This window comes from Cuculus canorus, chromosome 15, assembly GCF_017976375.1.
Source record: "Cuculus canorus isolate bCucCan1 chromosome 15, bCucCan1.pri, whole genome shotgun sequence".
NCBI lineage: Eukaryota > Metazoa > Chordata > Aves > Cuculiformes > Cuculidae > Cuculus > Cuculus canorus.
Window position 1 is genome coordinate 2567235 of NC_071415.1, and position 22218 is coordinate 2589452.

Sequence of the window (22218 nt, forward strand, 5' to 3'; positions counted from 1 at the left end):
AGAGCACAAGGTAGGAACATCACACAGTCCCACGAAAATGCTGTGTCCCTCAATTTTCCTGGCTTTTTGGCAAAGGGCCAGTGGCAAATTTTGGGGACAGAACCCAAGCTGGAGCAGGACAGTCACTACAGAGGCACAGCCCCAGGCTATGGCGTAAGGACACAGGATGACAGGGGCTGTGGTGGGCTTCACCTTCTCCCACCATATCCCAGCCTGGCAGGGTAAACCACAGTCTGAAGGCTGGAGCGGTCAATGTCCTTGGCTTTGGCTGCAAGTAAAAGATGGGGTAGACACAACCCCGTGTTCGGGGAAAGAGGGTACTGCCGCGGACCGGCAGAGTGGCTGCCGTGGCACCTAGAAATGGGGACATATTTGATGCCAGAGTGACTCAACCCCTTGCACACGCCCACACTGGTGAGGGATATCTAAGTGATCTGGGACCACACAGATCCAAAGGCTGCGGCTGAAGTGACAGTGGGAAGACAAGTGCCAAGGTGGGCTGCCTGTTGCGTCTTGCCTGGCCAGCCATGTCAAGGCATCCCGCAACTCACCTGCAGCGGGGCCGGGGAGCTGGGCGCTCACTCGTAACGGTGGGCTACCAGGTGGAACCAGCTGGGGATGAGAAGTGGTTCCTGCCCAGCACAACCAGTTTTCTCTTACCCCAACATGGGCAGGCCAGAGCTCGGAGCAGTGGAAAGTTACCAAACGTGGACTAAAGAAGGGCCAAGGTCGGCCAGGAGATTTGTGAGCAGACGTGTGAAGCTGCAAAGACAACCTGGAGCAGAATTTCTCTGTCTCGGGCAGGAGGGAAGTAATGAACCAGTTTGCAGTAGTGACAGGCTGAGTGCAGTGCACGGTCTGAGGGCAGGTGGAGATACCAAGTTGGGAGGACTCTGGAGATGGGAAGACAGCTCAGGAATTGCCTCACAGGGTTCTCATTGTCCCTGGGAGCCTGTCCCAGCCCACCTTGCACTTCCCACTTGGGCAAAGTCATGCTGGTCATTCCTGCCATATGACCACATAGCCCAGGGAAGTGGTGACCGTAAGTGAGGAATGGTGGTGTTTTCAGAAGAAGCTCCAGCTGAAGTGTCCTAGAAGATACGAGCAGGGCCTAGAGGAACACCATTCTCTTTGTCTCTTCCTCAGTCCTCTTCTCAGCCTTGTCCCTCCCTTTACTTGGAAGCATCTGCACACTAGGAGCAAGCAGAGGAGGATGCCAACTCCCCTGAAGGCAGAAATGCCATCCCCAGGGCTGGTGGCACATCATGGAAGCAGCACAGATGTGCTGAGAGCTGGCAGGGGGTTGATCTGCAAGGGCAATGCAGCCGCATGGATGGACACCCAGCCTGCGGCAGTGCCTGCTCCCACCGAAACTGCAGCTCTTGTGGAAGAACCACAAGTCCTCCACGGCCTCCTGGGATCATCTCCAGGGGAGGGAGAGGAGGCGAGCTCAGCCAGCCCAGAAGGCATCACCCCACGCATTGCCTGCAACTCATCTTGGATCTGCTGGTCCCAGCTGTTTGTGGCAGTGGGCACTACTGCTCCTCTCTGCTCTCACCACCGCAACCACCGTGGTGGTATCACTGCTTCTGGCTGTGCCCTGGTGACTGTCCCCTGGCTCTGCTGGGACACTACTGCCGTGCTGTCTGCCACAAACTCTGCAATCCCCAGCGGGCAGCAACAGACACTGAGCTGCAGGGCAGTCCCAGGGAGCTGCTGCTCCTGAGCTGCTCCAGTAGCAGTCATGTTCTTCATCCCTCCATGGCGAGCAGCGTGGGTGGGCGTGGAGGAGCAGCTGTCCCATCCCCTCTGTTTGAAGTGTGGATAAATAGAGTACAAAAAGCTACAAAACTTCCCTGCTGTATTTCCCCCCTGCCCATCTGTTACTGCAGTTGGAGGTTTCCTTTCCCTGCTCCTGGATGCCTTTGAATGGATCCTTTCTGTGGGTATTTGCCCAGGGCAGAGCCATTCTGGCTTTGGAGTGGGATCAAAGGCCCATGGAGAGAAGCACTGAGGGTTTAAATGCTTAGAAGTGTTGGGGCAGGTAGAGAGAATCATGGAATAGTTTGGGTTGGAAGGGACCTTAAAGATCATTTAGTTCCAACCCCCCTGCCATGGGCAGGGACATCCCACTGGATCAGGCTGCCCAAGGCTCCATCCAACCTGGCATTGAACACCTCCAGGGATGGGGCAGCCACAACTTCCCTAGGCAACCTGCTCCAGTGTCTCACCACTCTCATGATGAAGAAATTCTTCCCACGTCTAGTCTAAATCTGCCCCTCTCCAGATATTGCTCTGGCTCTAACCCGGGCTGATGCCTCCCTGAAGGCAGCCAAGCCAAGCAGGGAGAGATTTTCCCTCAGGCACCCTGACCTACGCTGGGGTGAGATCCCAACTGAGGAAGGTGTTTGATCAGCTCCTGCCTTGCTGCCTGCTCTCCTGCTTGGAGGCTGCACCCAAGAGGCCCCCACCCTGGTTGGGACCTGGTGATCTGGGAGATGCCAAGGCACCAGAGGCGGTATGCTCCCTGCTGCTGCATCCTTGGAGTGCAGGGAAAGATGTTGAGTCAGAGGCTTGAGAGGGAAGGAGGAAATGTTCCTCCAAGGATGTGGATGGGCAGGGGGAGCAGAAATTGCGGTCGCTTCTTGTCCATCTGCAGCTGGTGCCCAGCAGCCCACCACATGCCAGCATACCAGCCTGGACTCTTCCTTACTCGAGCTGGAGCAACCCCTTCTGGAAGCCCAAATGGCCCAGTATTGTCCATAAGAGGATGATTCTGGCACCTAGTTTTGCTCCAGCAATCCCCATGTCCCTGGGGTTCAGTGCCCCTGGGCCCCCAGGACCCTCCCCACTGGGATGAGAATGGAGCTGTTTGCAGAAAGCATTCTGTCTCTCTCCGATTTCCATACAGCCTCGGGACATTGTCCCCTGCCAGGACATGAGGACACTTTGCTTTCCTCCCACCAGCCTCCTGAAGCCAGCATGGAGAGGCTGGAGGAGCTGGGCCAGAGCAGGATGGAAGGAGCCAGCCTGGTGGGGCTCCTGCCCAGGTCCCAGCACCAGAGACAGGCTGATGTGGGGTGGCAATGGGGAGGCTGCCACCAGGGCTGGCTGGGGCTCACCCATGGGGCTGCTCCCTGCGGGAAAGGGGCCTTTGAGGCTGTGCCCCACTGTGCTTTCACAGTTTTTCTGCCTCTCCATTAGGGTCAATGGGGAACTGGATGCCTTAACGGGGATTTTACTCCCTAATCCTCTCATGAGCCTGTGAGAGCAGGAGGTGGAGGAGGAGGAACAGAGGTGTCAGCTCAGCCCTCATGAGACCGTGGAGAGTCTCCACGGGGTGGCCGGCCAGCATCAGGGCCTCTGGGGTGCCTGTGCTGGCTGTGGGACGGTGTCAGTGCAGTTTTAGAGATCAAAGTAATTACAACTTTCCTTCTTGGAGGGGTTTCTGTGATGCCGGAACAGGAGTTCAATTCCTGCTCTCTCCACATACCGGGGCTTAGGAAGCCCCAGCGCCAGTGTGTGTGGGATCTGGGCTCTAAGCACCATCCCCCGGTGTCTCCCCGTGCCCCTGCATGACCCCAGCTGGACATCTCTTTGGGGACAGTGGGGGAGCGTGGCTGGGACGAGGGCTCTGTGTGGGCTGGAGATCATGTTTTCTGCGTGTGGCTGTGCGGGGAGGTGCTCTGGCTTCCCACCAAAAGGACTCTTGAACAGTCCTTTCTGTTGTCCCCCTCCCACTTCCCCCCACACAAGGGAAATTGCATATTTTGGATAATTAGAGCCAATCCCCTCGGTTGTTTGGACAAATGGAGCCGCCTGGCGACTATGCAAAGAAATGGCAAGGCCATGTCCAGCCCCCACCAGCTGGACACTCACCAGCCGCCCGGCTTCATCCCTGCACCCGCTCCTGCTCAGAGCAAACAGCCACAGCCCTCAGCTGAAATTGAAGACGATGGTCTGGTCTGGTCTGGTCTGGTCCTGAGTAGCTGGGGACCACTGGGACCCTCCGGGCTGGAGAGCTCCAGCATCTACCTGAGCTACTTGGAGGGGGATGAGGGTGGTCATAGAATCATAGAATCACTAGGTTGGAAATGATCTTGGAGATCATCAAGTCCAACCATTTCATTGCACCACAATTACCCCTCCATCCACGCCCTCTGATCCTCTCCCCAGCCAGGGAGGGTGGGATCCAGTTGGGGAAATCATAGAATGGTTTGGGCTGGAAGTGGCCTTAAAGCCCATCCAGTTCCACCCCCCTACCATGGGCAGGGACATCTCCCACTGGATCAGAGTGATGAAAGCCCCTTGAACACCTTGAACACCTCCAGGGATGGAGCAGCCACCACTGCTCTGGGCAAGGTGGGCCAGGGCCTCCCCACCCTCACAGCAAAACATTCCTTCCTGAGATCTCATCTCCATCTCCCTTCTTTCAATTCAAAACCATTCCCCCTCATTCTATCCCCCCACTTCCTGATCAAGAGCCCCTCCCCAGCTTCCCTGGAGCCCCTTTCAGTACTAGAAGCTGCTCTAATGTCTCTCTGAGCCTTCTCTTCTCCAGGCAGGACAACTCCAACTTTCCCAGCCTGTCTCAGGGGATGGGTCTGGGTTTCTTTCCACAAGTCTATTGCAGGTAGAAATGACATTGGCTCATCCCATAGGATCTCCCTCCAGCTCCTTGTACACATCCCAGGCAGATCCTGTGCCCATATCCTTGGGCATGGGGACAGGCAGAGACCCAGGTCTTGTGTGTTCCTTGTGGACTCTCAAGCAAGAGCTGTTGTCCCTGGGCCAGGGGAGGAAAAGCTCCAAGTGGAGAAGTTCACTACTAATGACTGCAAGTAAAGTGCTCCAGGAAAGCCTGAATTGGACCCAAAGTTCGCTTGTTCCATCTCCAGCGCCAGCAGCCAGACCATGCCTCCATTCTTGAACGCTGCAGCTCCTGGTGTCAGTGTTGGTGTGGGCATGGGCTCCACCAGGACCCTGCTATGACACAGGCATCTCCTGGGGTCTGGGGGTGGCTTTCAAACAGGTTGTGACAGAGTCATGGACCTGGAAAGGTGAACAGGAGCCCCAGGGCCAGGCTGTGTTTGTTTATCCTGGTGATGGAGCACACAACAGTGAAACAAAAGGTCAGACCCTGTTGCCCTGGGAGATGGTTTTTGAAGCTGCCTACCATCCTGCTGGGGCTAGGATGGAGCGGCCCGACGCTTGTCACGTCAAGTCATTTTTTGTAATTTTGGCTGGTAATAGGTCTGAAGCAACCTCCCAGATGCCGTGAACTTCGAGAGGACACTGATATAGGACCAGAAGGGCCCTAAATGCGCTGAGAGAGGAGCACCCAGCCTCAGGGCTTTGGAGGCAGATCCCTGGCCTGCAAGCTCCAGCAGCCAGCTGGACCCCAACCCACGTCCATCACCTGAAGGGTCCGGCACACACGGCTCATCCAAGTATCTGGAAAGGTCGAGGAGTCTGACCCAAACTTCATTTACCTTTGGCCCATCTGAGAAATGAACGGACCAAAATTTCTTCAATAGCCTTGGCCAGGTTTAAGGCAGATGCTCTGAGCTCACTGCTGGCAAAGGGTGGGCCTGAGTCAGGGAGGAAGGGCAGGCTCGTACTGGCCCCTTGCAGGCTGGTCCTAGCCAACATTGCTTCCATTCCTGACCCTCTTTGCTTGAGTGAACCAACAAATACCGCCGTCAACTCCAAACGCAGCCTTGCCCAACTTGAGGGGAGCCAAGGTTGAGTGTCACGGACATGGAGAGTGGAACTGTGCCGAGGAGGCCCAGCTGGTCTCTCTTCCAACGCTGGATCACAAAGCCTGACACAGCAAACATCAGCAGTTGCCTTTTTGCGAGTGGGGAGATGGCAGCCACACAATGTCCAGGCTGGGAGCACGCAGGGAGCAGTGAGGAAAAGCCAGGAGTCCTGATGCGAGGTGTGAAATGTCCCTGTCCCAGCCCAGTAGCTGTGCTCCCACTAAGGGTCAGGAGCAGCACATCAGTGCCTTTGCCTCTGCAGAAGAGCCTGCAGCTGGGCACCTTGGGGCTTCTTCTCCCTCTGGCAGGAGCAGGTAGATGGGACATAGCCCAGTCTTGGAGGAAAGGCACCTTCTCTGTGGGCATGAGAGCAGCAGGGAATAAAAACTGTGTGTATCAGCCCTCGTCTTGCTGTTTCTCGTTGTTAGCACAAGGAGCTTTTTTGTTTACCCAGACTCAAGGGCAATCGCCCGTCACTAACAACACAATCTCCCTGGCCCTGCTGCCTGAGCCTGGCATAGGAAACAGGACAGAGCCGGTGGAAGGGCAGTGCTGCCAAGCAAGGACGAGCAGCCCCCAGAGCAGCAGGACAGAGGTACGAGATCAGGTAAGCTGGGCTTGTAGTTACAACTGGTGGTTGTTGGCCTGAGTGGTGCTGGGGGCAGGGTCAGAGCCTTTGTTCTGCATTTAGACCTTAAATTGAGCAGCTCAGGCTTGGCTCAGGATACACCATCAAGGGTTTGATGCCAGCCCAGCACCTGGGAAGTGTGGGAGAAACTCCTGGTGCGGGGTAGTGTGGTGGTTGGCATGTTGGGTCCCTAGGTTGCTGACTCAGTTTCCCCATCTGTAAAATCCAATTTCTTGGATTTTAATTCTGTCCAGGTCTGAAGGAGGACCCTAGGAGCAGTTGCCGATGATGTGGGTGGTGGAAGGTTTAACTTCTCCAAGTAGGTATCTGCTGCCAGAGACACAAAGCACAACTGCTTTGGGGAAAGAAGGTGGTCAAGGCTGTACCCAAGCCCCAGAAATTGGATTCCCTCCTATATTCACACTCATCTCCACCATCACTCAATTTGCATTTGATAGCTCTGCAAGTATTTAGGGGATGATTTGTAGACAACTGTCTACAACTGTCGGCTGTGGTTGGGGAAGCAAAGAGCACATGATTATGGGACAGAGGGCGATCAAGTTTGAGCAGTGACTTACAAACAACTCCGAACAGGCAAGTGTGTCCATTACAATAATAATTATAATCACATTTAAAACAAAGTTATCTTCTGGCTCTCCAGGAGCTTTACTGAGGCTACATTTTCTCTTACCCGTGGTCCTGGCTGTGTGCTGTGAGCCATGCTCCGTCAGCCCCCGGCGAGCACAGCAAAACCAGGCCATTGGCTCTGCCTTTTGGGGGACTCAGTCCTTACAGTTTTAAAAACAGAGGGAGAGGAACAAAAGAAGAAATTATGGTTCTCATGGTGGCTCTTGTTGTCTGAAAAAAATTGTATTGAGTGTGCCCTTCAGAGCAGCACCTCCTCCATCCTCTAACAGGTTGGTTGCTGTTTCAGGAATGAGTAACTTATTTGGATGGGGAGGGGGCTGCCCTCAGCAAAGACGGGCACTGGCCAAGTGTGACATCTGACCCAAGTGGAGTGGAGTCATCTGCAGCGTCAGCATGGACTGAGCATGGTTTGGAGACCTGAGGCTTGTAGAAAATAGGGAAAGAAGTGTTAAAGGCCTGAGAGACGTAACAAATTTCAGGAAATAGAGAGGTGGAGATCACCTCCAAAGTGCTCATACACAGGGCTCTCCTTACACATCAACCCTCAGGCCAGATCTGCATCAGTCCAGCTGTTTGTTGAGGCTCATGGACCTTTTTGGCTGGTTACTCCAGCCTGCAGATCCAGCTTGCCAACACTTTCATTTTTGTGCAGGGGCCCCTGTTTGTCTTTATAATCTGAGCACGGAATTAGCTTGGTAGGGCTACACTCTGGTCTCTGCCGCATCAGAGTGAATCCAGACTAGCACCGACACCTTGACCCTGGATAGACAGCAAGGACCTGAGCTCAGAGCATGTCCCCAGCGATGTCAGCAGGCAGAACAGTAACAGTCCTACTGCTTACCCCAAACAGGGACGAGAGATTTGTCATGGACTACACTCTGGAGACCAGTCAGCAAAAGGAGAAGCTTCTAAAAACCATCTACACCCTCCAGCTGAAGTCAATCGCCACACTCCAGACAGCCAGCCCGCTGCTAAGCAACCAGCGTGGCATGGGCATGGTGACGGAGCACCAAATCCACCAGCTGGCAGATAAAGCCAAAAGCCTGTGTGGAGATCTGGACAACATCAAGAACCTTCCTCCACTATTGCCAGGATGACCTGGTCCGGCGGATCCCCAACCCCACTGGCAGCCGCTATGGAGGTGTACATGGAATCCATTGTTCTCTGGATGGATCCATCTATGTGACAGCTGAGAGTGCTCCCGGGGTTTCACGTCCTCAGCAGCACAGGCCAAACGCTGCAGTCCCCTATCCTGCTGGCAAATGGGGAAGGAAAATGGCAGTTTCTTTCCTGAAGATGTGACCTGTGACTCGCATGGGAATGGTGGCTGTGGCTGACATGATGAATGGAGCCATCTGGGTCTTCAACCCTCACAACACCTTCTCCAAGGGGGAATGGATAAAGATCAGAAAGGTTGATTCCCCTATGGGTATTGGAGTGGACTCCACGGGCAAGATCCTGTAGCAGACTACTGCACAAGGCCAAGTCCACAGCTTTGCTCTGGAATCATGCTTTCAAAGACACTCAACATCCACTCTGTCCCCAACCTGCAGGGACCCTCGCTATGTCAGTCCAGCACCCAATGGCGGTTTTGTGGTAAGTGAGGAGTGTGGAGATGTCAAGGTCTCACAAGCAGCCGTAAGCTCCTCTGCTCCCTCAGCAGCAAATACAGACACTGGTTTGGCAACCCAGCTGGGGTCTGCGTTGACATTGGATGGCAGTATCCTGGTGGCAGACGAGCAGCGCCGCACAGTCCACTTGTTCCCAGAGCAAGGGGCTCCTGTCTGCCTGGTGTCCACAGGGCTACGGAGGCCCGCTGGTGTGGCTTGCTCCTCCTTCGGGCACCTCTTTGTGGCAGATGCGGGAGAAAACTGTGTCAAAGTCTTTAAGTACCACACGAGACACCGTTACAGCCCCGTCAACCCTGGGGCGCCGTGTGGTGACCCCAGCCTATCACCCAGAAGGGGCATCGGGCAGGGTCCACCGCAACCCTGCTGAGCTTTGGGTCTGTGGGTGGGCTACCAGCTTCACCACTCCCATAGCCAGGCATTGTCCCCATACTCAACTGCCTTGTTGCCTTCCATCTCCTCCAGACAGCAGAAGCAAAGACTAAGCCAGCTCTGAGTTTCTTGGACCCACCAGAGTAGCTAATGGGAGATGGAGCAACTTGGAACTGGACACATATTGATGCCTTGGCAAAATTCTTATCACCACAATCCCAAATCCTCATGTGTTTTCGCAAAGATGATATAATTATTTCTCTTCCCTGCACATCATTTTCAGAGAATCACAGAAACGGTTTGGGTGGAAGGACCTCCAAAGATCATCAGTTCCAACCCCTGCCATGGGCAAGAGACATCTCAAGGCCATCCACCGGGCTTTGAACATCTCCAGAGATGGGCAGCCCACACTGCTCTGGGCAGCCTGGGCCAGAGCCTCCCCACATCACAGAAAACTTCCTTAAATCTCATCTCAGTCTCCCCTCTTTCAGCTGAAAAACGTTCCCCCTCATCCTGTCCCTGCCACACCCCTGATCAAGAGCTTCTCCCCCATCTTCCTGGAGCCCCTTTCAGTACTGGAAGCTGCTCTAGGTCTCCTCATATGGCCATGGTTCCACCTTCCTGATGCTGGAGCATTGACTGCAGGGGCAAGGTGGAGCTGGCAGCCAAGGTCTATGTGGCACACTAGGGTTTACAGCAAAACTTCAGGAGAATGCCAAAATGGATATAACCTGTTACGTGCTGCATTCCTGACCTCTGCAGGGAGCCAACAACCACTGCATGCAGTAAACTGCATAGGGACATGTAGGGCTACTCACACCAACCCAGGACCTGGGGCTGAGCTGGCCCTGCCACCCTGTTTACCCCCAGGAGAGGAGGGCTTGGGGAGACAAGCCACCCCATTCTCCCTGGAGAGGTGAGCTCAGAGAGCGGTTGATAAGTGCAACCGCTGCATTTATCAGCAGAGGCCAGGGGAAAGCAGGCAGGGTGTGGTGGCAGAGAGGAGGGCATTTTCCTCTCCCTGCTCCACCCTTTGGTGTTGCACAACTTCTCAGCCTCTGTGGATGTCCGAGACTGGAGCGCAGTCACGACCTCTCACCCCAAACAAACCTCAGGGAAGACCCTCTCTCCTTCCTGGCTCTGAACAAGTGTTAAAAATGATGGATACCCTGTGTTGCCCTCACAGCCCTGGCAGCAAGCGTCACAGCAGGGAGGGAGGCTTCCTGGTCTGCCGGAACAGGGAATAAACCTGTTCCATCCCCTCCCTTCATGTGAGCGCCCAGAAAATCAGTCTTGTCCCCCTAACTTATTTCCAGTTCTGTGGCACCCAACAAAAAATATACCGACTTTTTGCCTAGCCCACCCTCAGGAGTCTTGTGCTCCCACTACTGCCACTGCTCTCTCTTTCCATTGTGGGACCCCTGCAAAGTTGCTCAGTGGCACCCTGAGGTCAACTGGCAACCTGGAGGCCCCAAAACAGGAGGGAAGCTCCTGGATGCTGGAATCTGATGGCCATAGATAACTGCCAGCACAAGGGCCTTGCTGAGGAAACGGGAAAGAAGGACAACAGGGTACTAGGAGGACAGGAGAATCCCTGGCCTTTGGGGATGGGAGACAATGAGGTCCAGTGAGGAAAGGGTGAGTCCTGGCCTTTTGGGATGAGGAACAATGGAGGGAGGGCAACTCCTAGGACTTGGAGATCGGAACAATGGGGTCCTAGGATAAAGGCATTTTGAGATGGGGAACAATGGGGGTCCCAGGAGGGAAGGCAACTCCTAGAACTTTTGGGATGGGGATGATTTGGGCCCCAGGAGGGAAGACAGACCCTGGCCTATGCAGATGGGGACAATGGAGCCCCAGGATAAAGGCAAAGAGCCTGGTGTCTGGGAATGGGGAACAATTGGGGTCCTAGGAGGGAGGCAGCTCCTAGGACTTTGGGGATGGGGACAATGGGTCCCAGGATAAGGGAAAAGTGCCCTGGTATTTGGGGATGGGGAACAGGGTCCCAAGACAGAAGGTGAATCCCTGGCCTTAGGGATGGGGGACAACAAGGTCCCAGGAGGGAAAGCAAGTTCCTGGCCTTTTCCGATGTAGGATGTCAGGCAAATCCCTAAGGATTATAGGGAACAACAGGGTTCCAGGAAGGAAGACAAGTCCCTGGCCTTTTGGGATGGGGGGTGATGGCAGTACAGTGAGGAAAGGCAAAGTCCTTGGGGATGGGGACAGTGGGGCCTCAGGAGGGAAGGTGAATCCCTGGCCTTTGGGGATGGGCAACGATGGGGTCTCAGGAAGAAAGGCGAATCTCTGGCCTTTGGGGATGGAACAATGGGGTCCCAGCATAAAAGCAAAGTCCTTGGGTTTGGGGATGGGGAATGCAGGGCCCCAGGAGGGAAGGTGAGTTCTTGGCCTTTTGGGATTGGGGGACATCAGGCGAATCCCTGAGGATTACGGGATGAGGGAACAATGGGGACCCAGGAGAGAAGGCGAGTCCTAGGACTTTTTGGGATGGGGGACAATGAGGTCCAGTGAGGAAAGGTGAGACCCTGGCCTTCGGGGATGGGGAACAACGGGGTCCCAGGAGGGAAGGCGGTCCCCTGACCATTGGGGACAGGGACGATGGGTCCCAGGCTAAAGGCAAAGTGCCTGGCGGGTCCCAGGCGGGAGGCGGTGCCCGGCCTCGCCCCGCCGATAGCACAGCGAGCCGGTGCCCGTCACCGCCCAGCGCGGCCCGCGGGGACTCGCGCTCGGGCGGAACGCGGGATCGCGGCTGCGGCGCCGGCCGAGCCCGTCCCACTGCGCACCCGCGCGGCGACCCGGCCCCGGGCTGCGGGCCGGCAGGACCGCGGGACGCCGAGCAGCGAGGAGGCGGTGGGACCCGCGGGCGAGAGGGACCGGCCGTGCCCCTGCCCTGCCCCTTCTCCTTTCCTGCCCCTTCTCTTGCCCCAGCCCCTGCTACTCCTGCCCCGCCTCCTTTCATTTCCCCATCTCCTGCCCCTATCTACTTCTCCTGTGCCCTCTCTCCCGCCCCTGCTCCTTTCCTTGCTCCTTTCCCTGCTCCCTCCTCCTGCCCCTTTTCCTACGCACTGCTCCAGCCCCCTTATCCATCCCCTGCCCGTCTCCTTTCATTGCCCCCTCTCTCCCTGCCCCTTCTCTCTTCTGCCCCCTTTCTCCTGCCACCCTCGTCGTGCTCCAGCCCCTGCCACTTCTCCTGCCCCTTTCACTACCCCCGTGGCTCCTGCCCCGTATCCTTTCATTACCCCCTTCTCCTGCCCAATTTCTCCCTTCTCCTGCCCCTGCTGGCCTGGAGAGGTTCAAGGCCAGGTTGGATGGGGCTTGGAGCCCCCCTGATCCAGTGGGAGGTGTCCCTGCCTATGGCATGGGGTAGAACTGGATGGGCTTTAAGGTGCCTTTCAACCAAAGAGTTCTGTGATTCTGTGATTCCATGTCTTCGGGCCTAGGAGCCCTCGCCCCACGGAAAGACTGCAGGATGCTCAGGGGTGGTTTGTCAAGGGCTCAGCACTCACTTTGGCATGGCCGGTGGCAACCGGGCAGCCCATATGGTGGGACCGGGGCCACATTCCACTCCTTGCCCTTACCTCTCTGTCTAAAATTCTGCAGTGAATCGATTGTGGGCTCATGTCTTCGTTTGTTGGCTATGTTGATGCATTTTAGGCTGTGTCCTTTCACTGGTGTTATTGCTGCACCTGAGATCGTTACATTGATGCTATGTGGTATCTTGGAGGGAAAGATGGAATATTCCAGCAGAAATGAATGCATCGGGAAGACTTAGCTGCATTATGAGCACAGACTGAGCACATCAGTAGGCTATTTCTGTTAAAATTAGCAGCAGTGAAACAGTGGACTGTGATTACATTTCAAACGTCAACTTCAGGCTTGAAACAATCTATTGAAATGAATAAGGTAGGATGCAGGACCAGTTGTGGGTTTGAGGATGCAAGCTCTGACTGCTGCCTGCTCCCATGCCAGGTCCCGGTCACTGCCATGTGCCACGCAGTAACATAGGAGTGGCTGATCGGCTGGTTTTCAGGAACCGAGATACTTCCTACTGCCGTACTGAAAATTGCATCAGAGCCTCTGCCTTATCTACAGCAAGCCAGAGGACCTAGGATGTGTTTGGGTATCATTTGGCATGAGCTATAGCAAAGATAGTGAGACAAATAAAACTAAGTTAATTTAAAGGTTCAGACGAGGTATAAGAGGAGAAACTCGCCAAACTAGAGAAAGATAAGGATAAGAAATGTTTTTCCCTCTCTGCAATTTCTCCCAGATGACCGTGGCTAACTTTCAGAAACCCTCAGTGACAAATAAGAGTTTGAATTCCAAGTCAGTTGATAATTCCTCTCTGAAACATCCATGGAATGGACAAACTGTTAAGGAGAGCCGTGTAGGAACACTGGGAGTCTCGTAATGATACTCTCAAGCAATTGGATATCTCTTGAGGAAAAAAGAAAACTAAAACTCAATTTTTAAATCTGTCCAGTATCACTGGTGGTAGTTTTCGGTGTTAAAAGAGAAATACTGAAAAACTATCCATTCAAGTACGTATTTTCTTCATTTTTTCTCAGGTTTCTTTAAAATCTCGAGCTCAATTTCAGTTCCTAGAGTGTTCAGTTATTGGAATGCATCGCTTCTAAGGTTTTGGTGCTGCCGCTACTGCTAGAATGTCTTCACTCTAGCTAAGTTTATATTATGTTAAGTAATTCTGAGCATATACGTGTTTGTATGTTCCCAACATGTTCAATTTGTTATTTTTCCCTTGGAGCTCCTGTATTGATGTAACTTATTTTTTTTTCCCTGGGAATATGTCTGTGGGTCTTAGGTTGAAAAAAAAAGAGAAGATCCTTTTCAAACCCAAGGTAAATGATGGAGCAAATCTCTTCTTGCCTGGTAATGTTTCTTTAGCAGCCTGGGTTCAGGCAAGGAGGTGGGAGAGGCAGCGCCGAGGAGGAGACCACTTTGGCTAGTATCCTCAGACAAACAGCGGAGTTAAAGAAAAGAACCAGTGTAGGGGATGGGCTTTATGCCAGACTTTGTTAAGGCACTAATTGTGCCTGTTTAGCTGCTTTTCACCAAGTTTCCCTGTGGGTGTCAGGATCAGGTCTTTCAGGTGGGGTCTGTGTTCTTTGTTGCCCTTCATGGTCTTCCAAAGTACCCACCCAAACTGCTCAAGCCTGAACTATTTCAATTGAATTGAAAAGTAAGCTCAGATGTCCTGGTTTTCGGCCCATTCGGGTCTAATAGTTTGTTAAGCTTTGTCCTGGTGAAGGATGAAGTTTCTGAGTTTTGTGCTGCAAGTCCTTGGTTTTTTCACCTGCCTGGTGTCCTGTACCCTCACAGTCCCAGGGTGTCACCTCTGCCATTTTTCTACCCTTCTGTCATCATTCTTTCTGCTTTCCCCTTCCACTTCTGCTGGAGGCTTGCAGCCCTTTGGAAAAAGACGTATCTGAGGTTCATTCTGAGATCCTGCTTCCTCACAAACTCCAATTCTCTGAGGTTATCCTCCTGGTCAAGGCAGGGGAGATGGAGATCCCTCTGTGGCCGTCCAAATCTCGCTGTGGGCCGGAGGGTCTGTGATCCGCAGGGAAGGATGGACCTGTGGATGCTGCCTGCTTCCCACAGCAGACGTGAACAGAATCCTCAGCAGTGCCCTTTCTGCCTGTCTGAGGGGAGGTCCCTGGGTGTGCTGTGGGCAGTAATAAAGCAAAAATTCAGTGCTGGCCTCCTTGCAATATGCGGCAGTACTGCCGATGTCTCTTCTTCTGCCCATGTGCCAAGGAGACCCGGCCTTGCTGCCTGAGGGCCTGGCAGCTCATCCCTGAGCATGCATTCCTTATCACCTGCGCTGGGCAGGGCTCGGAGGCTGGGAACAGGTTCATCGCATGCCTTTGCTGCTTCCCCATCGCCTCCTCTGTGCGGTAGCGAATTGCCAGGTGCCAAGATTTGCGTGGATCAGTTGTTCTGTCTTAAAAAGAGAAAAACAAAACAGTCAGGACCTCCACGTTGTGCATCCTCTCTGCGTGTTATAAATACACTCTATTGCTCTTTCCGACTGACTGGGTCCCTCGCAGAGGAGCCAGCCTCGAGGCCCTGCGGAGTTTTGACATCTCTAGCAAAACACTGAAGGACGGGAAAGGACAACGGGTGCTGAGTGCCGCCTGTTCTGTGCCTGTGCCTCCTTAATGCAATTAGATTTCTGTTAGAAACCCTCTCCTTACTGAAAGAGACGTTGTCAACTGCCTGCAGAGCTTCACTTTGTAAGAGACTTACAAAACCATTGAGTTTTTTTCTTAATGACATGAGAAAAATATGTATCGCAAAATCACAGAATGTCCTGAGTTGGAAGGGACCCACAAGGATCATCAAGTCCAGCTCCTGTCCCTGCACGGGAACACCACCATATTAACCCCGTGGGGCTGAGGGCCTTGGCCAAATGCTTCTGGAATACTATCAGGCTTGGCACCATGACTGCTTCCCTGGGACACTGTTCCATGGCTCCACCACCCTCTGGGGAAGAACCGTCTCCTAATGTCCAACCTAATCCTCCCCTGGCATCTTCTGCCATTCCCCTCAGGTCCAGAGATAAGAGCTCAGCACCTGCTCCTCCTCCTTCCTGTGTGAGGAAGCTGCAGAGTGCGATGAAGTCTCCTCCAGGCTGAGCAGACCCAGTAACCTCAGCTGCTCCTCACACTCTTTCCCCTCTAAGCCCTTCCCCAACTCTGTGCCCTCCTCTAGACACTCTCCAGCAGCTTTAGATCCTTCTTATCTTGTGGCCCCAGAGCTGCCCCCAGTGCTTGAGGTGGGGCTGCGCCACGGTGCAGAGTGGGACAATCCCCTCTCCCTTGCCCGGCTGACAGCTGCTGTGCTGGATGCACCCAAGGACCTGGTTGCCTGGGCACCTGCTGGCTCGTAGTCACTTGCTGTTGACCAGAACCCCCAGATCCTAGTCTGCAGGCTGCTCTCCAGTGCTCTTTACTGTAGATCAAAAGTACTGATAGAGCAGGGATGCTTCAACTTTTTAAGATCTGGTATCTAAAGAGTTAATACTACTTTGTTAGCTTCCATCAATTAATGACTGTAGTCCGTTTTTGGGAAAGTTTCTAGATGAGGAGAGTGATCTTACGAGGATTGTGCAGAGAGGTTGTTGCAAAGCATGGCTCTGGGTTCCTGGATGATAAAGGAGGCCTCTGAAGTTACCTGGCAGTGTAGCATAAGCCAGCATTTGATGGTCAGTACCAGGAGATATTTGCCAAGTGGCGTTGTGCTGTGCTGCGATGGAGTCCCTTCTCTAGGAAATGCGCACGCGCATCCAGTGTCAGATCCAAGATATGAGGCTGGATGGATTTCTGGTCTTGGCTGGTCCAACTGGCTGTGCTTCTCAGTGTACCATTGTGAAACTCTACTCCAGGACTGAGAAATGGGGTTATGCTGAGGAAACTCCAGGCTCAACACCCCTCAAATTCAAAAGCTGCAGGTTGTCAGGAACCTGCTAAATCCTCCTCTGATTTGAGATCCCTGTTGGCTGTCCTTGAATCATTATCTGGTTCAGTGCACAACATCCTCGGCTCAGTATTTTAAATGTCGGCTGCACCTCCTCACCAGTGACTTTAATCAGCTTGAATTTTCCTTGCATGTGATCACTAGTCTCACTTCTGTTTCTGTGTTTATTGGCAGGTGTGCTGCTCTTCCAGCATCGCTGCCATGGTGCTCAAGGTCTTCTTTCCATCCTGCTGTGCTTCAGCAGAAAGTGGCATTCTGATTGGCCGCTGGATCTGTGAACAGAACTCTGCTGTGATCCTTGCCGTGGTCCATTTCCCCTTTATTCCTGCCCAGGTGAAGCAGTATCTCAGCGAAGTCCAACGGGTGACCAAAGTCAGTGTTTCTGTGCTCGGCTCGTGGAGCAACAGCAAGCAGGAGAAAGAAGAGAGTCTGAGTGAGTTCTTGAAAGACCTTGGGACAATATTCTCCCATGAGCCATGATTCAGATAAGCAAAGAAGGAGACAGCAATTCTGGAGCTGTTCTACCCTTCAGAAACACACTAGCAACCCTGAAGAGGAAGAAATCATCTTTGTATACTATGACCAGTGCAAAAGTCATGCTTTCCCATCTGCATCCTCCTTTGGATACGGCTTGCCTCCACTGACCATAAGGCCGATGATGCTTCCAAGCTCTCTGCCATCTTTGACACAGTTGCGAGGAGCAAGGTACTGTTCATGACGGACCGGTACGATGAGGGGCCCATCAAGCTGACCCACTGGCAGTCGATGGTGTCGAAGCCAGCATCATCGTGGAGCTGCTGAAGCAGGCCTCAGTGCCTGCCTGCATGCTGCTGGCATTCCTGCTCTCGCTGGTCTCTGGGGTCTGCAGGAGCAGGTAAGGAATGTGCCACCAGCCAGCTTATGTTTTCCATGGAAATGGAATTAATGTTTAGGTGTTTGCAGGGTTCATTCCTCAACCCCAATGCGAAATACAGTCGATACAAAATTGTTCTGTTGGAAACAGGCTGCTCAGAGCTGATATTAGAGTCTGGGGAGCTCCATTGAAAACATGAGGCTGAAGGCCTTGTGGTAGAACCTCGCCAGGGAGCTGGAAGATTTCCTGGGAAGTGCTGCTCTCCCCCTGTTTGCAGTAGGGGTAGCTCAGCCCCACTGCAGTTTCATCTCAGCTGAAATGTTGGGTTCCAGCTGTGGCATGGCTGATGGAGTGCCATGAGGATCTGCTTGATAGCTCCATAGCTGAACTCCCTGCTCCCTGGTCACTGAATCCTACCACGGCTGTGAAATTCCAGCATTTAGCATGTCCAATATCCGTCATTTCACTAAGTCAGTGGTGCTGCAAGCTGGAGACCTCACAGCAGGTTACAGGGAATAGCTGGCCTACAGGAATCTGTGGTGAAATCTTACTGTCGCAACAGGACAGCTGAGCAGGATCCATCCAGTGCAACGCATGCAGGTACTTGCACTGAAGAGGAATGCTGAGCAGATTTGAAGGAGAGAAGCTCCTGTGTATAAATCTCAGTGCCACATCTGGTCAGCCTGCCTGGAGAGGGGACTGGGCTCAGGTTCCAGGCTGCAAGGGGGACACTTTGAGTGATGAAATTTGGATAACAGCTACTACAGTATTCATAGATAAATCTTCTCAAGTACAGCCTAAGGGTTTGGGGAACCAGAGCCTTTTAACAGATTTCCAGTTGTGCCATGCTGTCGTAAAAAGTTACAGTGAAAACACTCTTCATATGCAAAGATTTTGTGAACGGTTGGGTTTTCACAAAGGGAAAATGGTCTGGTTTTGGACTGCTCCATTGGAAGAGATTTAGGATCAGACCCAAACCTGATATAATCAGGGACCATTCGTTCCTGAGACTGCTCTGTAGATGCTGACTGTGGCATTACTGGTTGTTAATGGTGAATGATTGTTAGTGGTAACTAAACCAGAACGTAGTGGTTGGTATGAAGTTAGGGGCCAGCTCTGAACGTCCTGTTTCTGGCTGTGCATCCACCGTGTGTGCCGCTACCAACAAACAGAATGATCCAAACAGGTTATCTTTTCCTTTCAAGTCCCAAATCTAGGCTTGCCCACCTTGATCAGTGCTAGAACTCAGACCAGGCTCAGAGCCAGGGTGAAGTCAAAGCCGTGGCTGGTCTCCAGAAGGCCACAGTCTGAGCATCGTTAGGGAGCTGTAGCTGAGCCTGGCAGGGTGGGCACAGAGAGCTGCTACTCGGTTTATCGCCCGTGCTCTGGTTTCAGCTTTGCGAAGCCCACTGTGGGCGTTTCTGAGCCAGAGGAGCAGCCAGAGCAGCAGCACTGCTGCAGGTACCAGCAGGCTTGCAATGCACGAACCTGAGCTGAACTTGGTCTTAACCATGTGAGGTAGGTACCGGCTTCTTTCTGCTTTGTTTATTCACTTGTAGTATCAGCATGATATTTACTTGTCCTACAGGTAACATCTCTCAGAGAAGAGACATTAGTATCTGGCTTTATAACAAACCTCCTGCTTGACCTTCTGATGATGCAGGACACCCCATAATATAACATCTGCCAAGTTTGTCTTCTCATCACAGGACTTATTTCCTTCCCAGGTTTTTGTGATGTGAAAGGATAGGCAGCTTTGTAAAGCTAAAGAAAGAGATCAGCGATGTCCTCTCGTCTTGGGGGGCTGGTTTGGATGTGCCACTGTTTGTGTGTGCGCAGGGGAGGCAGAGCAGCGTGGCTGGAGATCTCAGAACGCGGGTGCTGACATCCAGCACAAAGTGCTCTCGAATCCTGTATATCACAAATGTCAGGCATTTTTTTAGCACCACCTTGTGCTGCGGAGTGGTCGTTGCAGCTCTCTCTTCTGAGGGATTGGTGGGCAGGATTTCCATTGCCGCTGAAGCGATGTGCTGTTGGGGACTTCAGGATGAGTTAGTATTGAAACAATAAACTGTGCACTCCACAGTCCATTTACGAACACCATGAACCCAATTCCTCATCCAGAAGGGAACACTGGTCCTGCAGCTTCCAGCAAGGAGCAAGAAGGCAACCAGGGGTTCTGGTCCACGGAGCTTTCACATTTGTGTGAGATCCTGATTTGGAAAGATTGCTTTTCATCCGATGTCTGGAAAATTAACTCTCGCTTTTGAAAAAACTTGGATTGGAAAATCCAGACTTACTCCTACAGGCTAATTTATTCCCAAAGTCCCTTATATTGGAAATACCCCAGAGATCTCCTTCTGCCTAATGACACAGCATCCCTGCTTTGCGTTTGGTGAGGTTTTTTTGGTTGGCTTTCCATTGCACTTGTGAAAATCATTCCCTATGCTGTGTGGTGAACAAGTGGGAGCGTTTATGGCAGTGCAGAGTCAGTAGAAGGGGTAGGAGACTACATGAGGAGTGGTTTTGGCTTTCTTCCATTTGTAGAGGCAGAGTTCTTACAGCACATGTTGCAAACTGTACATTGAGCTTTGTACAGTGTGTTTGTATTTCTGTTTAAATCAGTTTGTGTGTGGATTTACTTCCTAGAGGAAGCATGTAAGTGGGATTGAGGCTGTCTCTTGATATGAAGTGAGAAGAAAAGAGAGCCAGTTGTGGTGCAGAGAAGCAACAGACATCTGATGTGTCCTCTGGGCCCATCCTATTCAAGGAGATGCGTTTACCTGTTGGGTGCACATCTCGGAGGGAGGTGCTCCTGGAAATCACTTTGGCTTCTACAAGAGATGCCGCAGGCAGAAGAGAGCAGCAGCCTGTCTTCCCTTTGAGACCAAGGGTGTCTGATCAATAGGTGACCGAACAAGCTCACTGCTTCCAGTCTGGAGCATCAATGGGTGCTAAGAAACAGGCGTTGGTGGAGAGGATGGGGCAATCATCCTCACAGTGAGTGTTTAGCATGGGGCCCCAGAGCTGTTGCTTTTTGCTTGAACTGAAATGCTATGGCGGCTGGTGGGTTGGCTGGTAATGTGTCACCTTCAGTTGTCTGTACATAACCACAACAGGCAAAGCCCTTCTCCTGCCCACATTCTTTGCATTCCAACTGCCCTCCTCTGCTCCTAGCAAAGGTTTGCCACACCAGGATTTGTAACCACCAGGCAAGGATGTAATTGAAAGAGAAAAACTCATTTGCGCTCGTGCCTGGGTGAGCCTGCAGACCCTGGTCTCTATGGTCAGTGGCCATGCCGTGGCCCCATGGTTTCTCTCCCCTGCGCAGCGCTTTCCTCCACTGCTTTAGATATCGCCTCCCAACAGAGGCAGCTGAGGAACAGCGCATTGCTGTCTCTCCAGGTGGGAGGCTGTTAGTGAGGAGCTGAGTAACTCGGAGGGCTTACGTTAAGAAGAATGATTCACGGCACAGTGCCTGCGCAGCCGGATTGGGAACGGGGAGGGGAAGGAGGCACCTCAGCACTCTGTTTTTAGCTGACAAACCTCACACGAAGGATGGGTTGAAAGGGCTCAGGAGGCTGGGGGAGGAAGGGTTTTGCAGTCACAGAGAATCGAGCAGGGCTGTCAAAAGCCATACCCTTGCCATTTGTGTGCAGTGTATAAAGAGCAGCCAGAGCTCCATCTCAGCCATCCTGGCCAGTGCTAAACAGCACTCGCGTGCTGTCTGGCAGGCTGAAGCGCTCCACGTGAAAATCTGGGGGCAGCACGCACATACTGCAGGGACGTCTCCAGGCCGTGCTCCCTAATGATCCAAACAGCTGTACAATCTCAAAAGCGAGCAGAATCCCAGGGATAATTTTAGTGTTTGGGGTGAGTGGTAAACTGAAGGAACGTGCCAGAGTGGCCAGAGAGAGTAGGTGAAGGAAAGTGACTAACAGTGAATGTAGGCTTCTTGCCTTCAGTGCAGCACAAGGAGACACTGCAGCATCATGGACAAACCTTTGTGTAGAGGAAATGAGTGATCCAAATTAGGTCCACATGTCATTGGTTTAGTCCCTGACCAGCCAATTTTGGCTGCTAAACCCAGCAGTTGGTCTCCTAATTCATTGCCCACCCACTCCTAGGGAAAGGGGGAGAGTGAAAATGAGAGGGAAAAAGCTTTTGGGTTGGAAACTAAAAACTAAAGTTTTAATCAAGTAATAATACTACCACTAATAATGGTAAAATAAGGCAATAGTAAAATATATACAAATATACTGAGATTGCAACACCTCAATGACTGCGTTGCCACAAATACTGCGAGCACGACGCAAGGGAAAAGGTCCGAGGCTGGGAGGGACCTGGGCTTGGGAAATTAGATTCAGGACACATGGATCTGAGAGCAGGAGCAGTCAGACAGATGAGGTCCTCACTGGATGCTGGCAATTCTGGAAGGAGTGCAAAGACCCTCTTGATCACTCAGTTTTATCCAAGTATGATGTGTATGGGATGGGAATCCTGCTGGTGGTTGGTTTAGGATCACCTGTCCTGTCAAACCCCATCCCTGCAGATGTGGCCTTTTTCACCAGCAACAAGGATGGCCTTGGTTTCTCTAGGAATAAGTACAAGCAGATAGCTCTCCTGCACAACCAATGCCCGTGTCAGCACTGCTAGAGAGAACAGTGTCTACAAAAAACGTGCAGTTAACTTTCAAAAAATAAAGTTAGTTAGACTGAGTTACTGAACTGAAGTTGGAAAACTAACTGTGCTTTAGCTCAAAACCGCAACACAACATCAGAATTTATTCCTCACAACAAGCATGGTGCT

The 22218-nt window shown here is 52.6% G+C and overlaps 2 protein-coding genes across 2 annotated transcripts in view; both read left to right on the plus strand.

Moving 5' to 3' along the window:
- The first annotated feature begins 8352 nt into the window (after window positions 1-8352).
- NHLRC4 (NHL repeat containing 4) lies at window positions 8353-9036 on the plus strand. Its single transcript, XM_054080891.1, is given in 4 exon segments — window positions 8353-8498; window positions 8592-8662; window positions 8665-8747; window positions 8749-9036. Coding segments are annotated over 4 exon segments (588 nt in total).
- A 2732-nt stretch (window positions 9037-11768) lies between these two features.
- The window catches only part of PIGQ (phosphatidylinositol glycan anchor biosynthesis class Q), a 37513-nt gene continuing 27063 nt past the window's right edge, over window positions 11769-22218 (plus strand). Inside the window, 7 exon segments of the mRNA XM_054080802.1 lie at window positions 11769-11906; window positions 16731-17031; window positions 17034-17060; window positions 17063-17142; window positions 17144-17188; window positions 17190-17316; window positions 17319-17428. Coding sequence (XP_053936777.1) covers window positions 16758-17031; window positions 17034-17060; window positions 17063-17142; window positions 17144-17188; window positions 17190-17316; window positions 17319-17428 — 663 coding nt within the window. The 5' untranslated portion in view covers window positions 11769-11906; window positions 16731-16757.